The following is a 19,411-nucleotide window of genomic DNA, read 5'->3' as shown; positions in this document are numbered from 1 at the left end:
AAGATCTAGATAGAGTCTCCATCATTATAAGGCCTTAAAACAAATCAACTGGTTATATAATAAATCAAACTTAGTTTATTACTAGAATTTATAAAACCAGATCTAGGGAAAGAACTAACTCTGGCAACACATATGTGGGTTTTTCCCCCTCAGATCTTAAAAAAAAATTTTTTTTTGTATATATGTGTGTTTGTATTTGCACATGTGTGTACAGGTGCCTACAAGGGCTAGAGATCGTTGACCCCTCTGCAGCAGGAGTTACAGGTAGTTGTGAGCCACTGGACAAGGGTGTTGGGAATCAAACTCCGTTCTGCTCCAAGACCAAGTGCTCTCAACCACTGACCATATCTCCAGCCCCCAGGCCCCTATGGTCTTAATATAGCAAGTGTCATCCTGACTATAAAATCAAAACAGTGAGACTACGTGTATTTATTTTATCTGAATTAGCTTTGTTCCCTTATCTACATCTGAGTTATTCTTAAGTCATTATCACTTAGAATCCACTTGTTTCTTTTTCATGAAAGGGATTAAACCTAGTGAGTTATGTTCTAAGCAGTTACACTATCGCTGAGTTATACCTCTAGCTGTAGGGTAACCTCAGGCCAACCCTGAACTTGCTCTGTAAGTAATGATGACCTTGAACTTCTGATCCTAGGGCTCCTACTGCCTTTACCTCGTGAGACCTGGAATTACATCACTGCCATGCCCAGTTAAGGGGTTCTGGGGCATGGGTGTGGACGTGCACGTGCATGAGTGTGCAGGTGCCCATAGGGCCCAGAACAGGGTATTGGAGTCCTTGAAGTTGGGGTTACAGGCAGTTATGAACTATCTGATAAGGGTGTTAGAGACCCAATTCCAGTCCAAGAAGCACATACATGCTTTGCTTTAGTGCTGAGCCATCTCTCTAGTCCTGTGTCCAGTTTTATGTAGTTCTGGGGATTGAATCCAGAGCTAGGCAAGTCCTGTATCAAGTGAGCTACATGTCCAGTTTTTGGGTTTTTAATTCTAGACAAGAAACTAAAAGGAACACAAATTCAATTGGAGCAATAACCACTATTGGGCTGAATGTCAGTGAGTGACGACAAAGGACTCGTCATTATAACACTGGGGAAAAGTATGAGGCTCTAGATGGACGTGTATGTGTTCATTACAGTCATATTCATTCTCTTGACTTTCACCGACAGGTGTGGAGTTTGGAGCACGTATGGTCAACATCGATGGAAAACAAATCAAACTGCAAATCTGGGATACGGTAAGAGGGGGCAAAACAGTTTAGTACCAGACCGAGGCCCAGTTATAACCGTAAAAGCTAATGCAGCCTTGTGGAATGCTAGACACCTGTAGTTTTAAAACTGTAGGATGAGGCAAAAAGCCCAAGAAAGGTAAAGCCAAGAGGGAATACATACTGAGATATTCAGGTCAAAAACAAAGCATCATACCTTTTTTATTTGAAATGATTTGACTCTCAGGTGGAGGATGTTTAAGACCAGCCTGGTCTACAAAGTGAGTTCCAGGACAGCCCATGCTATACAGAGAAACCCAGTCTTGAAAAAACATAGCAAACTAAAAAAGACTCAACTAATACAGTAAAAAAAAAACTTATAAAAGTTTATGTAGACAAAAGTGACCATCCTCTTACATAAGGCCCTTTTCTGTGTCACATTGTTGATGTTCTGCCAGAAGAACCCACTGTTAATGATTCAGTGTGTATTCTTTCAGACTTCTGTGCACTGAAATCCCTAAAGAATAGAATTTGTCAGCCAGGCAGTGGTGGCACATGCCTTTAATCCCAGAACTGGGGAGGCAGAGGCAGACATATATCTGTGGTTTTTTTCTTCTTTTTTTTTTGTAGGCCAGATTAGCCTACAAAGTGAGTTCCAGGCCAGCCAGGCTATAGAGTAAGACCTGTCTAGATTAAGTAAAATGAATAAATAAATAGGTAGATATAGATGGATAGATAGGTAGGTAGGTAGATAGGTAGGTAGATGGGTAGATATGTAGACAGACAGATGCAAGTTAATGGTAGAGGTTTTTGTTGTTGTTGTTGCTATTGTTGTTAATTTAAATAATGTATGTATTGCCTGTATGTTTGACAGTAAGTGCATGTGACCTGGTGCAAGTGGAAGTCAGTTTTGTGCAGTGGTTCTCTTTCCATCTTTTAAAGAAAGGTTCCCAAGGACCAAGCTCAGGTTGTCAGGTTTGCATGACAAGTTCTTTGCTTACCGAGACATCTTGCCAGCCCAAGATTTTTGTCTTCATTAATATTAATATGTATAGAATTGTGACAAGAGTCGACATAGCTGTGTTGTTTATATAGTAGTTTTGATATTTTGGAGACGTTTTCTATCAGTAAATACAGATTTGACTCACTCGTTTTAACAACTGCATAGTCACGGAATGTACGTACCATATATTTATTTTAGCCGGCCTCCATTGCATTGATGGACATTAGTTTTGTTTTTAGTTTTCAACCATTGTACAGCTTCTTTAAACATTTCTAATTTATTACAATTTCATACAAATGTTTGAGAATTTCTGTGGACTATTTGCCCAGAGATGAGAACTGAAGGTAAAAGTTGTCTGTGTTGTAAATTTTAATCAATGAAGTTTGGCACGATGTAGTGAAGCTTTGCCTAATCTCAATATATTGCTTTTGTGTGCGATATTTCATGGCCATGTTGCTGGCTTTTTCTTGTTGTGCTTAAGTGCTGACATGAGCAATGGTGGGATCATGAAGAAAGTTTAGAGATGTGGCTGTATGAGTCTGTGGATAGGATCCTTAAGACCTGGATGGCAAGCCTGGTAAGGGGATGCATGCCATCCCAGCGCTCAGGAGACAGGCAGGTGGGTCCCTGCAAGTTCAGGGTCAGCCTGGTCTACATAGATTTCTAAGCCAGTCAAGACAGTGAGAGGTTTCTCAAAAAAACAAAAACAAAAAAAACCTCTGTAACCCCCCCTAAAAAAATACTAAGCAAAAAAACCCCATCAGCTACAAAAGACCAACAACAGAACCAGTATCTGACTTATAGCTGATATTTCAAACTGTGTATCTTACTCTCACGTGGGAGAAATTACAAAGCTTCATTGAATTCCATGTTCAACTTGGTGTGGTGGCTTGCCTACCCCCATGCCTTAGTGATTGTCTGTTGTGTGAGCAGACATTAGGACTAAGACTACTCTTATGAAAGAAACTTAATTAGGGGCTTCCTTACAGTTTGGGGGGTTATTCAGTGATCATCATGGCAGGAAGCAGACCGACATGACACTGGAGCTGAGAGCTTTACATCTTGATCTGCAGGCCAAAACATTCAAGCCCTAGTGACACATTTCCTCCATCAAGGCCATACCCCTAGACCTTCCCAAACAGTCCTACTTAACTGAGGCCAAGCGGTTGAACAAATGAGCCTGGGAGGGGGGCATTCTCATTCAAACAGCCCATAGGTCAGGGCTTAAAAGGCAGAGGGAGGAGCAATGTGAATTCAAGGCTGGCCTGAGCTTCACCTCGAGGCTACAGAATTGTACAAAATGAAACCAAACAAGAAAACTCCATGTTAGCTATTTGCTGCTTTAGACATTTTTTTAGCTGACGCAAGGACAAGGACGCTTGAGATTGATACGATCTTACTTAAGTTGAACTAGACAGTCTTTCCAGCCAGCACACTGGCTCCAAAGTGCTCATGAACATGGCTGACAGGAAAACATGGAGTATTTTTAAACAAAATCTCAGTGTTGTGCTTTTACCAGTGAAGAGCTCAGGGGCTCAGGGTGAAAACCTGCTTAGCTCAGAGAGGCAGGGGAAGCGTCCACGTGACCTTCTCCTCAGCCCAGGGCCCTCTGTCAAAAAACTTTCTTCAAACTGAATGTCCCTCCTTTCCACTTCCTGTGCATCTTGCTCTTCGTCCCCGACTCCCTCTTACTCTCTGTGGTTATTTCTTAATAATCCTTTGTTCACTCCCTGTCAACTGTTTAAATCTTGTTTACAATATTCACGCAGAAAGCTCTTGGATTAAAGGTGTGTGCTAAGGCTGAGCCACACCGCAACTAAAAACAGGTTTTTCCAGTAAACAACACAATTTCTTTCGGTTCATAAGGTGGTCAAATACCCTGTAACAATAGAGATTTGATGTTAAGAAGTTTCCTGGTTGTCAGCTGGAAGCCATCTTATGTCTGTCTTTCTGAATGTTATAACCACCCCCCCTCGACTTCCCACCCTTGCCTAGATTTTTTTGGGAACTATCTCACTGAGTAGCTTAGGCTGGCTAGGCAGTCTCCTTTTTTCTGTCTCAGCTTCTTAAGTACTGGGATACCAGTGTCATCTCACCCCATAAGGAGGATGGAGGAGATGTTAGAGTAGAGCAGAAAAGAACAAAAAGTAAGAAGTAAAAGCAGAATCAGGACCCCAGAAGAGCTGGGTGTGCTATGACAGAGCAGATATAAAGTTCTACAGAGTTCTTAGTGGACAAAGGTGCTTTTCAAACCTTAAACATGTTTCTAGAACTACCAGAATTACTAATTTCTAGAGATGTCCAGAATTTCTAGTAATTGTAGAACTATCAGGACCCTAACGGGCTAAGGAGTTGTATGACGCCAACAGAGGTGGGTGGGGGTGGGAGTGGGGGTGGGGGAGATAAAGTCACTGTACATTAGTCACATTTATATCCCAGTTTAGAGGTTTCTGTGCTATGACGCACTAAGGCCCTGCATTTACATTACAGCTCTGTTGTGTGCTTTTTGGTCAGTTATTGAACTTGCCCCTTTAAGCTTTTTAATTTTTCCATTCTTGAAGGAGAATAATATTAGTCTACTTTAGGGCCACTAAGAGAATTAAATGAGACAATATATGTGATTGTCTCTTATGGTTCATGATCCACTGCTAGGGGAAAAAAATTAGTTTAAAGTGTAATTGTAGAGGCTGGAGAGATGGCTCGGTGCTTATGAGCACTTGTTCCTCTTACGGAGGACCTGTGTTTGATCCCCAGGACCCATATGGTGGCTCATGACCATCCATTTCTTCAGTTCCAGGGGATCCAATGCTACCTTCTGAGTGCCTTAGGTACCAGACATACACATGGTGTTCATCAAGCATGCAGGCAAAACACTCATGCGCATGAGATAAAATTCAAACAAGCATTGTGATGTTACTGTAGTGTCGGCGCTCTTACCAGTTGGTGTTATACTATAAAAACCCATTTATGTTCCCATGTGGCTATTGTAGTTTTCCTGGCTATAGAATAAGGATGAGTTTCGTTTCCTGGGTTTTATGAGGAGAAATTACTCCAAAAATGTGAAAACTTTTCTAACAGGATGATTAAACACACAAAGTATTTTGTGGCTTTCTGTTTTGTTTTTGTTTTTGTTGTTTTGTTTTGTTTTCAGACAGGGTCTTCCTCTGTAACCCAGGCTGGTGTCAAACTTGGAGTTCTTTGGCTTCAGTGTCCTGTGTACCAGGATGCTAGATGAGTACTAGTGGTAGAAGCTGGCACCAGCATACCAGGCTGTGACTCTGTGTGTGTGTGTGTGTGTGTGTGTGTGTGTGTGTGTGTGTGTGTGTGTGAGGTGCCCACATAGGCCACAAAAGTGCATTGGATCCCATGGACCTGGAGTTACACGCATTTGTGAAGTGCCCAGTGTCGGTACTAGGGTTTGATCGTCCATCCTCTGGTAGAGCAGTAAGCACTCATAACACCTGAGCCATCTTATCAGCCCCGTGTTTTTATTTAAATAACACCCGGGGTTCCATTAAACAAAAATAAAATAAAGGAACTATTATGTTAAGAAAACAAAAGTAGAGACTAGAGAGATGGCTCAGTGGTTAAGAGCACTGACTGCTCATCCAGAGGTCCTGAGTTCAAATCCCAGCAAACACATGGTGGCTCATGACCTTCTGTAATGGGATCTGATGCCCTCTTCTGGTGTGTGTGAAGATAGCTACAATGTACTTGTATAAATAAAAAAAAAAATCTTAGCCGGGCGTGGTGGCGCACGCCTTTAATCCCAGCACTCGGGAGGCAGAGGCAGGCGGATTTCTGAGTTCGAGGCCAGCCTGGTCTACAAAGTGAGTGCCAGGACAGCCAGGGCTACACAGAGAAACCCTGTCTCGAAAAAACCAAAAAAAAAAAAAAAATCTTTAAAAAGAGAGGAAGAAAGAATAAGAGAAAGAAAGAATAAAAGAAAGAGGATCTAGTGTATGGGGGAATCAATTGCTCAGTTATACATAAAGCAATATTTTGGTTCCATCAGAAATGAGATAAGATTGTGAACAAATTTCTTTTTCATCTTTCTTTCTTTCTTTCTTTTTTTTTTTTCTTTTTCTTCTTTTGGTTTTTCAAGACAAGTTTCTCTGTGTAGTCCTGGCTCTCTTGGAACTCATTCTGTACACCAACCTGGCCTCAAACTCAGAGATGTGCCTGCCTCTGCCTCCTGAGTGCTGGGATTAAAGTGTGCACCACCACCACCTGGCTGAACAAGATTCTTTTAGGGAGAACTATTTTAGGTCCTGGACTAGAATTTCCTATTCTATTTTTTACTATTCCTTATTTTTACTTCCCACCATAGGATTTCAGCAAGGAATGTCCAGATATTCTTGCTGTTACCAGAGAAATGCCAGGGGTTCCTCAGCATAAGCTTGCTTATATCTGGTTTTCCACATTGTTGTTTTGGAATGCACCTTCCATTGGATAGGGTATTGGCATTCTGAAATAATTTTCCTTTTTTACAGATAAATAAGAATAGAAAAAATAATGTAGTGTATTTGGTATCATATTTGGGGATAAGTTTCCAGCCCTGTTTCCCATTTTAGGGGTATTGGGAAATAAATGTGTATGAAGGTTGTAGGTATCATGTTATTGGCATTGGGTGTCTGGGACCTAAGGATCATGAAGATCTAACAGTCTGATGCACCATCTCATGAGAAGTAGTAATTGACCCACTTGAACTCTCAGTCATGTTCTTACTGAAAACTAGTCTACCTGTGCTCCTCCCTGGACAGGCACTTTCTTTTCCTTAGATGAGGATGATAATGATGGTGATGATGGTGGTGGTGGTGGTGGTGGTGGTGGTGATGATTTTTTTTAATTCTAGCACAAGTTCTTTCTTTAGTTAAATTCTTTGTTTTAGGGTGGCATGTGAGCAAGTCACTTCTCTGGAAATAACCTAGTTTTACTGGGATTTTTTGTTGCCATGTTGATGGTAAAGGCTGGGCAAGAGTCCTTCCGTTCTATCACCCGTTCCTACTACAGGGGAGCAGCTGGAGCCCTGCTGGTGTATGACATCACGAGGTGAGCTGGCTGGCACGTGGGAGGGTTCTTGCTCGACTTCCCTGAAGCTGTCCTCTGCCAGGGACACGGAGTAGGGCAGCTGCTTCTTTGCACACATGTAACCGCCCTTTCTCATGCATTTGGAGCAACTGTGGCTCTTTGAACCCGGCTCCTGACCAGTATTCTAAATTGTTGTGCTGCAGACGCGAAACCTTCAACCACCTGACCTCATGGTTAGAGGACGCCCGCCAGCACTCCAGCTCCAACATGGTTATAATGCTGATTGGGAATAAGAGGTAAAGTCTGTCTTTATAAAGGCTGCTTACCAGGAGGCAGCGAACTTCCTCTGTACACACGGAGTTTCTTTTCTTTCTGTTCTGGTTTGTTTAGTTTTGGAGACCAGGTCTCTCCGAAGTAGCCTTGGAGGGCCTGGAACTCACTTTGTAGGCCAGGCTAGCCTAGAACATGCTGCCATCCTCCTGTCTCTACCTCTCAAAGGTTGGAATTGTAGACATGTGCCATCTAATTGCCACTGAATTTCTTTTTCTTTTTTCGAGACAGGGTTTCTCTGTGTAGCCTTGGCTGTCCTGGAACTCACTCTGTAGACCAGGCCAGCCTCGATCTCAAAAATCTGCCTGCCTCTGCCTCCCAAGTGCTGGGATTAAAGGCGTGCGCCATCACTGCCCGGTAACATTGAATTTCTTAACACCCACTTCCTTAATATATCAAGAAAATGTTAGTGTGGTAAGATATATATAAAATTTACAATTTTAAATACTTCCTAGAGTATTCTGTAGGCCTAAACAGAATGGTTCTGCAAACCTCACCATTATCCATCTTAACAACTTTTCATTTCCTCAGACTTTAGAACCATTGAATTCTGTCCTCTATCCTGCCCTCAGGGTCTTTCTCAGCTTCTCTCTCTCTCTCTCTCTCTCTCTCTCCCTCCCTCCTCTTTCTTGCTGTCGTTGTTTTTGGAACAGGGCCTTGTGTAGCTCAGGCTGGCCTTGGTCTCCCCACCCAGCCTCACTAGAGCACTGGGTTACAGGAGTGCACCTCCACATTCCAGCCCTTACATACTTTCCTTATAAATCCCTCATGTGAGCAGAGTTGTGTGACACTCGTGCTGTTATGAGAGCTTAGCTTACTTTATCTGGCACCGTGTCTCAGAGCGTGTCCATGTTGCAGCATGTTTTAAGACTTGCCTTTTCAGGATTGTGGTGTGCACTGTCACCACATTTCATTCTTGTCTCTATGTGGACGCTCGGGCTGCTGCCAGTTTGTAGCTACAGTGACTGATATTGTCATGAACACGGGAATAAAGCCATGTCTGTTCCGTTCTTGCCTTCGAGTTCCTTTGACTACATCAGCAGCAGGGTTACCGGATCACATGAACACTGTGTGTTTCATTTTTGAGGAACCACTGCAGTGTTTTGCACTGCAACAATAAGGACCATTGCTGCGCTCCTCCCAGCAGTTCACAAGGGCTCCACTTTACAGTTTTGGCAACACTTTGTAGTTCTAGTTTTCAGAAAAAAAAAAATGTATTTATAGGACAAAAGAAAGTCCTGGCTTAGATTTAATGCAGTGGTACATATCTGCACTGTGGGGCAGAGGTAGGAGGTTCACAAGTTTGAGACTAGCCTGGGTTATCTAGTGAGTTCTAAGCCAGATTGCCCTATATATGAAAACCCTGTCAGGGTCAGTGAGAGGGTTTGGTGAGTAGAGGGGCCTGCCACCAACCATGACAACCTGAGTTCAGTCCCTCGGCCCTGCATGATAAAAGCAGAGAACTGGCTGCCAAGGGTTGTCCTATGATCTCCACATGTACGCCATGACACAGATGACATGCATGTGTGGAGGGAGGGAGGGAGAGAGAGAAAGAGAGAGAGAGAAACACATAATTTAATCCTATCACTTGGGGGCAGAAGCAGGCAGATTTCTGAGTTTAAGGCCAGCCTGGTCTACAGAGTGAGTTCCAGGACAGCCAGGGCTACACAGAGAAACCCTGTCTAAAAAAAAAAAAAAAAAAAAAAAAATCAAATCATTAAGCCAGACATCACCATGTAATCCCAAGAGTTGGGAGGTGGAGGCAGATGGATCAGGGTTTTAAAGCCATCTTTGGATACATAGAGAGATGGGGGTTAGCCTGGGCTAGATGAACCCAAAACCAGGCTGGAGAGATGGCTCATGGGGTGAAGATTTCTTTATCCTCTTCCTGAGGATCTCAGTTCTGTCCCAGCATCCTTGCCAGATGAGTCACCATCGCCTGATCTCCACCCTCTTCTGGCTTCTTTGTGGGTATCCACACAAGTGGCATACATAAACAAATACATACACATACTTTTTAGAAACACCTTAAAGATGAAATAATTAGAGCTGAGTAACATAGTGTGGGTTGTTGAGATAGTTCAGTAGGTAATGGCGCTTGCTGCCAAGCTTGGTGACATAAAGTTTGACCTGGAACATATATAGTAGAGAGAACCAACCTTGCCACATGTTGCCTTTTAACCTCTACATATATGCCAAGACACACATATACTCACACAGGTAACACATACACATACAACAAACAAAACAAGTAAATAATTAATCAATAAAATGTATTGAAACTATCAGGCGGGGGGGGGGCGACTATCAGGCTTCTTTGGACACAGTCTCGGGTGTTGCAGGCTTGAACACACTAGCTGAGGGTAGCCTGGGTCTTCTAATCCTTCTGCTTTTATCTTCTAAGTGCTAGGATTATTAAGGGCAAGCTCCACACACCTGGTCCTGAGACTCTGGTCCTGAGACTGAAGCCCGTTCTTTGTGAGTGTTAGTCAAGCTGAGATTAAAGGCATGCTCCACCACACCTGGCGTGGGACATTTTAATGATTGATGGGGGAGGGCCCAGTCCTTTGTGGATGGTCCTAGGTTCTATAACACAGCAGTCTGAAGAAGCCCTGAGGAGCAAGCCAGTAAGCCTCACCCTTCCATGGCCTGTGCATGAGCTCCTGCCTCCAGGCTCCTGCCTTGTTTAAGGGGCCCTAACTTCCTTCGATGGACTGTGATGTGGAAGCTTAAGTGGGGCTGGAGAGATGATGGGTCAGCGGTTGAGAGCACTGATTGCTCTTCCTAAGGTCCTGAGTAAAACTCCCAGCAACCACATGGTGGTTCACAACCTTCTGTAAGAGATCTGATGCCCTCTTCTGGTGTCTGAAGACAGCCACAGTGTACTCATACATGAAATAAATAAATAAACCTTTCTTCCCCAAATTGCTTTTGGTCATAGTATTTCATCACAGCATAGTAACTCTGACACACTAAACACAATAAACAACAACACAATAAACAACAACACAATAAACAACAACAACTGCTGCTGCTGCTGATACACTACTTTCTTCCTCTTTCTTCTAAATGATTGAAAGGCTAGAATCTTCTGTGCAGGGGTTCCCAGTACTCAGGAGGTAGAGGCAGGTGGATCCCTGAGTGTGAAGTCAACTTAGTGTATAGTGTAAGTTCCAGGACAGCCAGGTCTATACAAAGAGACTAACTCAACAAAACAAAACAAAACAAAACACAAAAATCCCACTTGAAAATAAAAGCCAGGGAGCTGGAGAGATGGTTTAGTGGCTAAATGCACTGGCTGCTCTTCCAGAGATCCTGAGTTCAGTTTCCAGCAACCACATGGTGGCTCACAACCATCTGTAATGGGATCTGATGCCCTCTTCAGGTATGTCTAAAGAGATCGACAGTGTACTCATATATATTAAATAATTTTTTTTTTTTTTTTTTTTTGGGTTTTGGCTTTTCTAGACAAGGTTTCTCTATGTAGCCCTGGCTGTCCTGGAACTCACTCTGTAGACCAGGCTGGCATCAAACTCAGAAATCCACCTGCCCCTGCCTCCCAAGTGCTGGGATTAAAGGCATGCACCACCACTGCCTGGCTAATAAATAAGTCTTTTTTTTTTTTCTTAAGATTTATTTATTTATTATATGTAAGTACACTGTAGCTGTCTTCAGACACACCACAAGAGGGAGTCAGATCTTGTTACGGATGGTCGTGAGCCACCATGTGGTTGCTGGGATTTGAACTAAGGACCTTTGGAAGAGCAGTCGGGTGCTCTTACCTGCTGAGCCATCTCACCAGCCCCAATAAATAAGTCTTAAAAGAAAAGAAAGGGCAGGTAAATCTTATGGTTTTCACCGTTTTGTTTTGTTTTTGTAAATTCTCTTTTGTATAGCTTCACCCCAGTACCCCCTCTGTAGAGCTCTCAGTCCCCACCACCACCACTCCATCCACTCCTCTGCTTCTCTTCAGAGTGCAGGTCTCCTGTGGATATCCACTAAGCTTGCCATATCCAGCTAAAAGACTAAGACAAGAGAGTGTCATGTAGGATCTACGTTTCAAGGACCAATTGGCTGTTTTAAACTTGTGAGATCCTTTTAGAACTATGGTTACGGCCTTCTCTTGAACCTTTAAAGTTTCTTCCCTAATTAATCTCTTACAGTGATCTAGAATCTCGAAGGGATGTGAAGAGAGAGGAAGGAGAGGCCTTTGCTCGTGAGCACGGCCTTATATTCATGGAAACATCGGCCAAGACAGCCTGCAATGTTGAAGAGGTATTGTTACAGAAGTGGGGAGTGTCTCAGAGGTGACGCTGTTCCTGTCCTGCTCTGTAGAACCAAGAATGTATTGTGGTCAAAGTGAACCTCCTGAGGGAATTGTCCCATTCTCTTTCACCCCAATTCCAAGGTTTTACCTTTGCCTTGGATAAAATTAGTTGGTACATATGGATTAGACCCCACTGTTATTTACACATCACTTTACTTGGGAATCTGACAAAACTATCCTCAGTGTGATAGCAGGTGTTGACTGTATTGTCCGGCTGAGTGTGTTTGTTTGATTTGCATGGTTGCTAACAATGACCTAGGAGTATCAGCCTCTGTAACCATAGGATCCCCCCTTTCTAACGGTACTCAGTGTGTTTCATTGTGGTGGTGGGTTTGTTTCTTCACATATGGTTATGCTCTGTAGCTCAGTCGACCCCAGAACTTGCTGTGTAGGGCAAGCTGGCCTCAAACTTGCAATACTCCTGCTTTAGTCCCTGGAGTATTGGGACGGCAGGTATGCATCACCATATCTATTCAATGGCTTCTATAAGTACATTTGTAGAAATAACTTTGTGGGGGGCATGGGGAGGGGCTGTTGACACAGGGTTTCTCTGTGTAGCCCTGGCTGTCCTGGAACTCAACTCTGTAGACCAGACTGGCCTTGAACTCAGAGATCCACCTGCCTCTACCTCCCCTGTACTGAGGTTAAAGGGGTAGACCACCACCACCTGGCTGAGATTATCTTTTTTGGGTTGTTTTTTGTTGTTGCTGTTGTTGTTTTTATTATGGATTTTACTATGTAACCTTGGTTGGACTGTAGACCAGGCTGGTCTTGAACTCAGAGAGCCACTCACCTCTACCTCCCTAGTGCTGGGATTAAAGGCATGTTCCACCACCATTTCTAGCTGGAATTCTCTGTATCGCTCCCTTCTACTGTTTATTAATTATTCTCAGGTTTTATTTAGTCAGTTTGAGATAGAGTGTTTCTGGGTAGCCCTGGCTGGTCTGGAATTCACTGTGTAGACCAGGCTGGCCTCAGGCCTGTGATCTCCTTACCTCTGCCTCCTCAGTGTTGAGGTCACAGGATTGGGACTACCACATCCAGATTCTTAATTCACCTTAGGAATCCAATTAAAAATATTTGTATTTCGGGCTGGCGAGATGGCTCAGCGGGTAAGAGCACTGACTGCTCTTCTGAAGGTCCTGAGTTCAACTCCCAGCAACCACATGGTGGCTCACAACCAACCGTAATGAAATCTGACGTCTTCTTCTGGTGGGTCTGTAGACAGCAACAGTCAACAGTGTATTTAATCTATAGTAATAAATCTTTAAAAACATATCATCTCTCTATGTAAATTTAAGACTGATAAATGATTTCTGTCTCCTCCAGGCCTACATTAATACAGCCAAAGAAATATACAGGAAGATCCAGCAAGGTTTATTTGATGTCCACAATGAGGTGAGAAAAGCCTGGGGTTAGAACCGGCAGCTATTTGATAGATGTTCTCTAGAATGTCAGCGTTCCTGCCTGATGCCACACTGATCACAGGTGTTTTTTAAGTGCGGGTATCTAAGAACCCACATTACCTTCTGTTTTCTCTCAGTCTGAACCCCATACATATTGTTGAAAGAGATATGTCAGTGGTTTACAGACTTACATAATATGAGCGTTTTTTTCCTTGACCTCAGTTTTTTACTATTATAGAATGAGAGAGAGAGAGAGAGAGAGAGAGAGAGAGGATTTTTAATTTCTTAGGAGACAAAACAAAGAATCATATGCTAATTTGTTTGCCACTTCTACTCGCTTGCTTTGCTTACTCTTTAAAAAAAAGAATTTTTTTCTTATGTATGTTGTATGTGATGAGCATGTATGTGATGAGCATGTATGTGATGAGCATGTTTACATATGTGTTGGCAAAAATGTGGGTGTTCATCTGGAGGCAACAGGTGTCTTTTATCACTGTTCACCTTACACACTGAGGCAGGTTTGCTCTGGGGACTCCCTGTATCTTTGCTTCCAAGGACTGGGATTGTAGGTGAGCTGCCATGCCCGTCTGGCTCCTGTCTGGTTTCTAGGTATCTAATTGTGGTTGTCATGCTTATGTGGCAAGTATTTCCCCTGCCGAGCACCCCCTCTGTCACACCTGAATTCTATAGACAGCTATGAAATCTGTGTGCAGCAGTCACCTTGAAACAAGCCAACTCCACCCTCACCAACTGGTTCTCCTCATAACCAGTCATCTCACTCTTTCAACAGTTTGGCTAGAGGACACAATTCTTAGAATTTAACTAAAGGGTTCTCCTGTATCTCTGTCCTTCCTTCGAATTCTCTTCAGCTCTGATGCAGGAATTGCTGCCTTTCTCCTTTACAGGCAAATGGCATCAAGATTGGGCCCCAGCAGTCAATTACCTCCTCAGTAGGACCGTGCTCGCCTCAGCAGAGCGCTTCTGACATAGGGCCTGACTCTGGCTGCTGCTGAACACCAGGCCTGAGTGAGCGCTTTGTCTTTCCTCTCCAGGAGCAGCTTCAGGTCAGCCAGCGCCACGAAGGAGTTCCTCGTTGCTTAGGCTGAGACAGCCTCTTTTCAGTGTGCGATGTTTCACCCTTCCACTTAAAACATGAGGAGAAATTTGGGCCCTTTCCGACCTGTCCTCCTTTAGGGACATGAGCATTCCGCGTAGATTACGGCTCTTTCACCCTCTAGTTTCTAAAATGTTAGAATCAAAGTTGATTGTCACAGTAGTTAAAAGGCAAACAACTTGCTGTCAACATCTATTTGCTAGGTGTTATGGCACATACCCATAATTCCAGCACTCAGGACTTTTGGCAAAAGGATTGCCAGGAGTTTTGGAGTCAGTCTGGGCTACATAAGTTTCCCTAGGCCATCTGTCTAAAAAAGCCAAAAAGGAAAGAGAGAAAGGAATAAATACACATGTCTGTTCCTCACCCAATTTTTAGTAGCTAAGGTGAAGGATATTCTGATGTAACATTTAGAATTAAGGATCTGAGTAGCCTTTGGATATAGATCTATACATAGTGATTTCATTGCGTGTGTTTCCTTGCCTTGGAAACCTGCGTGTCATATGATAAGAGTTCCTATAGAAGCTGAGTGCCTCTGCACTGTCTCGTTGCCAGTTCCTTTTTATTTATTGTGTGTGTACAACCTTGCGCATCATTCCTTAGGAGCCCTGCACTTGGGCCCCACATCTCTAGAGTGCCATGCTTAGGCAAGGCTTGCTGCCTTTTTTATTGCTAGTTCTTTTCCTTAACTACAGAACGTAGAGAGCAGTGGAGTGGGTACCGGACCTGTCGCCACACACCCATACCTAAGAAAACATAAGTTGTTCATTTTGCTTAAAGGACCAGTTCTAGCATTACATTTTCTTTTACCAAATTGTTCTCTCTACTGTTACACACACACACACACACACACACACACACACACACACACACACATAGGCACACATGCGAGCCCGTGCACATGCCCTGGAGATTAAGCTAGGTTCTTAAACATGCTAGGTAAGTGCTGAACCTGAGCTGTGCCCTCAGGAGCCTTCTCTTATACTTTTTGTTTTGAGACGAGTTGCTGAGGCTGGCCTTGAACTTTCAGGCCTTAAACTTGGGATCCTGAGGCTTCAGACTCCCAGGTGGCTGTGCATTCTCTCTAACCAGCTCTATTAGAAGTTTCCTCTTAATCAAGCTAATTGGTTACTGAAATGACATATTTATCCCAACTTCTGTACCTTTGCACAAATTCTACCCTCTGATCCTCCACTACCATCATACTGACACTCTGTTCCTTTAGGAAACCCTCACTGACTGACCTAGGGAGCCCTCCGCAGTTGTTAACACAGTACTTCTTAGCATTCCTATGTTATCCATATGTATATTTATTTGTATGTGTTTCACGTTATAAATGTTTTGTAGTGAACCCAGGGTGGGTGAGGGAGAAGCATCTGTCTCACATAGGCTGTAAGCTCTCTGAGAGCAGGCCCCTGTCATCCCAGTCCATCCCACCATTCCCTTACTGTACTCTGTGCAACTCACCATCTGGAATTAAGTGACATGCTTTAAAACTTAAGACTTGAGAAGAAACAAAAGGCCTTAGAGTCATCTCTATGTAATTGTATCCTGGTTTCCCCATCTCCTTATCCTGATTTCTCATTGCTCTTCTGTCCTGCCTCACTGTAACTGTCTCCATTCTGTGCAGCCTACAGTAAGAATGCCTGCTACCAAGACTCATATACATAGGAACTTTTTTACCCGTTCCGTAGACTCTGTAACTGTCAGCCCAGTTTGCCTCTGCTGACTCCTGGCATCACCTCCTGGGACACTTGCTGTCTTTTTTACTTGTCTCATTTTCTTTCACAGCACTGAGGTCTCACCAAATTTTCTAATTTTTATTGTTAATGACCGTTTTACTATTAAATATATGCATGATCCAAGCTACTTTTATTTCATGTGTCATTTCTGATTATACCCTGAGTGTAAATGGATACCATCCTCCTAGAATATTGCATCAAAGATAATTCCTTCTTAGAATTGATTTTATTCTGAATTCTGTTCCTTATAGTAGCAGTAAAGTTAACATTGTACCATAGGAAATGAGAAGGCATCTGGGCATTGAGCTGATTATGCTTCTGGTCTTTGAATTTTAACCCGACCTCATTCCACAAAGGTTTAGTGGTTGTTGAATTTATATTCAGCCTGGTTTTGTTTTGTTTTGTTTTGTTTTAACCAGGCACAAAACTGAGTATATAATTTAGTACTTTCCATTTTTCCTTCATCCCTCCCTCTTTTCTTTTCTCTCTTCCTTTCTTTTTAAGTCTGGTGAGGTAGCTCAGGCTATCCTAGAACTCCTGATCTTCCCGTGTTAGCCTCCTGAGTACTGAATGTGCCAATGCACCCATCAATGTTATAGTTTCTGTTGAAAAGTTCTTTACTGTTCCGATTTTCCTAGCAATTCACAAGCATTAGAGAATTGGCTGAAGATAGTATTTTACCTACAGCTGTTACTCTTGGAGTGATGAATGAAAGGGAAGCATCCTGACTTTTTTTTTTTTTTTTTGGAACGTAAAAACCTAATTCTTACATCTAGTATTATATTTTATAACCTTCCATACTTGATATTTTTGTCATTCAAATTGAAAAGAAACAAAAAACTGTGGCTATAAATTCATGACCTGAGTCAAGTGATCGTGAATTAATACAGAAACATCTCCCACCCCATGTGCTGAATGGTAATTATGAGATATTTTGAGTGTGAGTTGGCTTTTGAAATCATGAACACTGAAAATCATATCATTTATAGCAACACATCAGTGTAGTTAGCAGAAACCACTGGACCAGACACTCCCCCCTCCTACAATGCTTATAGTGACTTCCTTTGTTGGTGGGTCTTATATTCTGTACCAGAAACTAACCAGAAGGATAATAGCCTCTTATTATAGAAACCATTAATAATTAAGATTATATCTCTTTGCATTTATACATAAACACATTAACAAATTTATACAGTGGTATTTAGAGCTAGGGAAGAATTTGACCAACAGATTTTGTTCAGTATAAGTCATAGCTCCTCATAAAATAGTGACACAACACCCCTCCCCTTTGGTTTTGTTGCTCTTTTCTTTCTTTCTTTCTTTCTTTCTTTCTTTCTTTCTTTCTTTTTTTTTTTTTTAAGGGCTGTCCTGGAACTCACTTTGTAGGCCAGGCTGGCCTCAAACTCAGAAATCCACCTGTCTCTGCCTTCCAAGTGCTGCAATTAAAGGCATGCGCCACCACTCCCAGCCTGCTGTTTTGTTTTTCAAGACAGGATTTCTCTGTGTAGGCCTGGCTGTCCTGGAACTTGCTTATAGAAGACCAGGCTGGCCTCGAACTCAGAGATCTACCTCCCTCTGGCTCCCTACTACTGGAATTAAAGGTGTGGACACAATTATGTTACTGCTTGAAAAATTATTTATCATTGAAATGATTCTTTAAAAAAATGTATTTTAAAGATGTTTGAGCGGTGAGAGAGAGGGATTAGGAGCTGAGCATGAACTGGTCATGCAGAGAACCAGAGTTAAGTTCCTTGCCACACATGTGGGCCGGCTCATAGTCCACTGTAACTCCAGTCCCAAGGGGAATCCACACTCTGCTCTCTGGCCCTTCCCGTGCTCATGCACATACATATACACAAAATTAAAAGTATAATAGAAAAACTGTTTTCTTTGTGTAGTCCTGACTGTCCTGGAACTAGTTCTGTAGATCAGAGCTCAGAGATCGGCCTGCATCTGCCTCCCTAAAGGCTTGCCTTGCAATAAATCTCTTTTAAAACAAATTTTGCAGATTTTGCTGTATTGCTCAAGCTTCCTTCGGTTTTTGTTTTTGTTTTTTTTTTTTTTTTGGGGGGGGGTTTTTTTGGTAATGTTAGTTAGTTAGAGACAGGGTTTCTCTGTGTAACTGTGGCTGTCCTGAACTCTGTAGACCAGGCTGGCCTCGAACTCAGAAATCCGCCTGCCTCTGCCTCCCGAGTGCTGGGATTAAAGGCGTGCCAGTTTTCTAATACAGGTATTTAAACAAACAACAAAAAACCCTTCTTGTATGGAAATGTAGTCGGCAGAACTTTAGAAAATGCAGGAACACCTTTCTCAGTGCAGTTTGACCTACAGTGAAATTTTGCTTCTTTCCAGAATAAATGACTCTCGTCAGTGTCCCTCTGCTAAGTCTTGTTTGCCCAGTGTGTATTCGTGCGTAGTTTGGAACTATTGGTAAATTTAAGGTCCTTTGCTTTTTAAGTGAAATTCCTCACTCCCGATATTACTAAATGACTCGGTATTTTGGGTTGCTAAAATCAGAACACCGGGCTAGGGCGTGGTAGTTCATGCCTCAAATACCATATCTCTGTGTTTAACGCCAGCCTGATATATTGAGACCCTGTCTCAAAAAAACAAAAACAAAAACAAAAAACCCTAATACTGGAAAATCTGAAACGTGCATAGATAGGCAAGTAGAATGGCTATATAACCCGTGTGGATTATGTGTTGATAATCCTGCTTGTCAAGGATCACCCTAGAAGTGGCATTCGGAAAAACTGATCGTTGGCTTCTTTGATAAACCAGCATCATTCCTACGTTTAATGGGGCTTGTTTCCAGTCACGTTCAACATTTTTCCAGAGTCCCTCCCCGTGACTGACAGGTATCCTGAGTACACGAGAGAAGGGCATGTAGGGGCTGGACCAAAACGGACCAACAGAACTCCAAAAAGGCCTGCACATTCCTATAAGTAATCGTGGGAGATCACCAAGCCAGTCGACCCAAGATGGCCTCCCGAGACAGGTAGCAGGTGCTGTCCGGGTTTGCAGCGCCCCCAGCGGCGGGGGTCAGAGGCCGGGCCTGCCAGCCCGCCGCCCGCTCCGATTTCCAAGCAGGCATATCTGCGGTTGCCTACGTACCCTTCCCAGCCTCAGGCCCTCCCAGCCTTCGGAGACTTCCTGGATGGCGCCCGGCTCCGGCCACGCCATTGGTAGATGGAGGGCGGTGGGCGGGCCCAGGCGCATGGAGGACTAGCAAGCTT

The 19,411-nt window shown here is 43.1% G+C and overlaps 1 protein-coding gene across 1 annotated transcript in view; it reads left to right on the top strand.

The window, feature by feature from the left end:
* Rab2b (RAB2B, member RAS oncogene family) overlaps nucleotides 1–16,308 on the top strand; it is a 19,750-nt gene extending 3,442 nt beyond the window's left edge. The window contains exons 3-8 of the mRNA XM_021181947.1: nucleotides 1,185–1,252; nucleotides 7,195–7,277; nucleotides 7,460–7,552; nucleotides 11,750–11,861; nucleotides 13,243–13,311; nucleotides 14,225–16,308. Coding sequence (XP_021037606.1) covers nucleotides 1,185–1,252; nucleotides 7,195–7,277; nucleotides 7,460–7,552; nucleotides 11,750–11,861; nucleotides 13,243–13,311; nucleotides 14,225–14,332 — 533 coding nt within the window. The 3' untranslated portion in view covers nucleotides 14,333–16,308. The remainder of the gene's footprint in view (nucleotides 1–1,184; nucleotides 1,253–7,194; nucleotides 7,278–7,459; nucleotides 7,553–11,749; nucleotides 11,862–13,242; nucleotides 13,312–14,224) is intronic.
* Nucleotides 16,309–19,411: the final 3,103 nt, after the last annotated feature.

Source organism: Mus caroli, chromosome 14 (genome assembly GCF_900094665.2).
Source record: "Mus caroli chromosome 14, CAROLI_EIJ_v1.1, whole genome shotgun sequence".
Classification (NCBI taxonomy): domain Eukaryota; kingdom Metazoa; phylum Chordata; class Mammalia; order Rodentia; family Muridae; genus Mus; species Mus caroli.
This window is presented reverse-complemented; position numbering and strand designations above follow the sequence as displayed.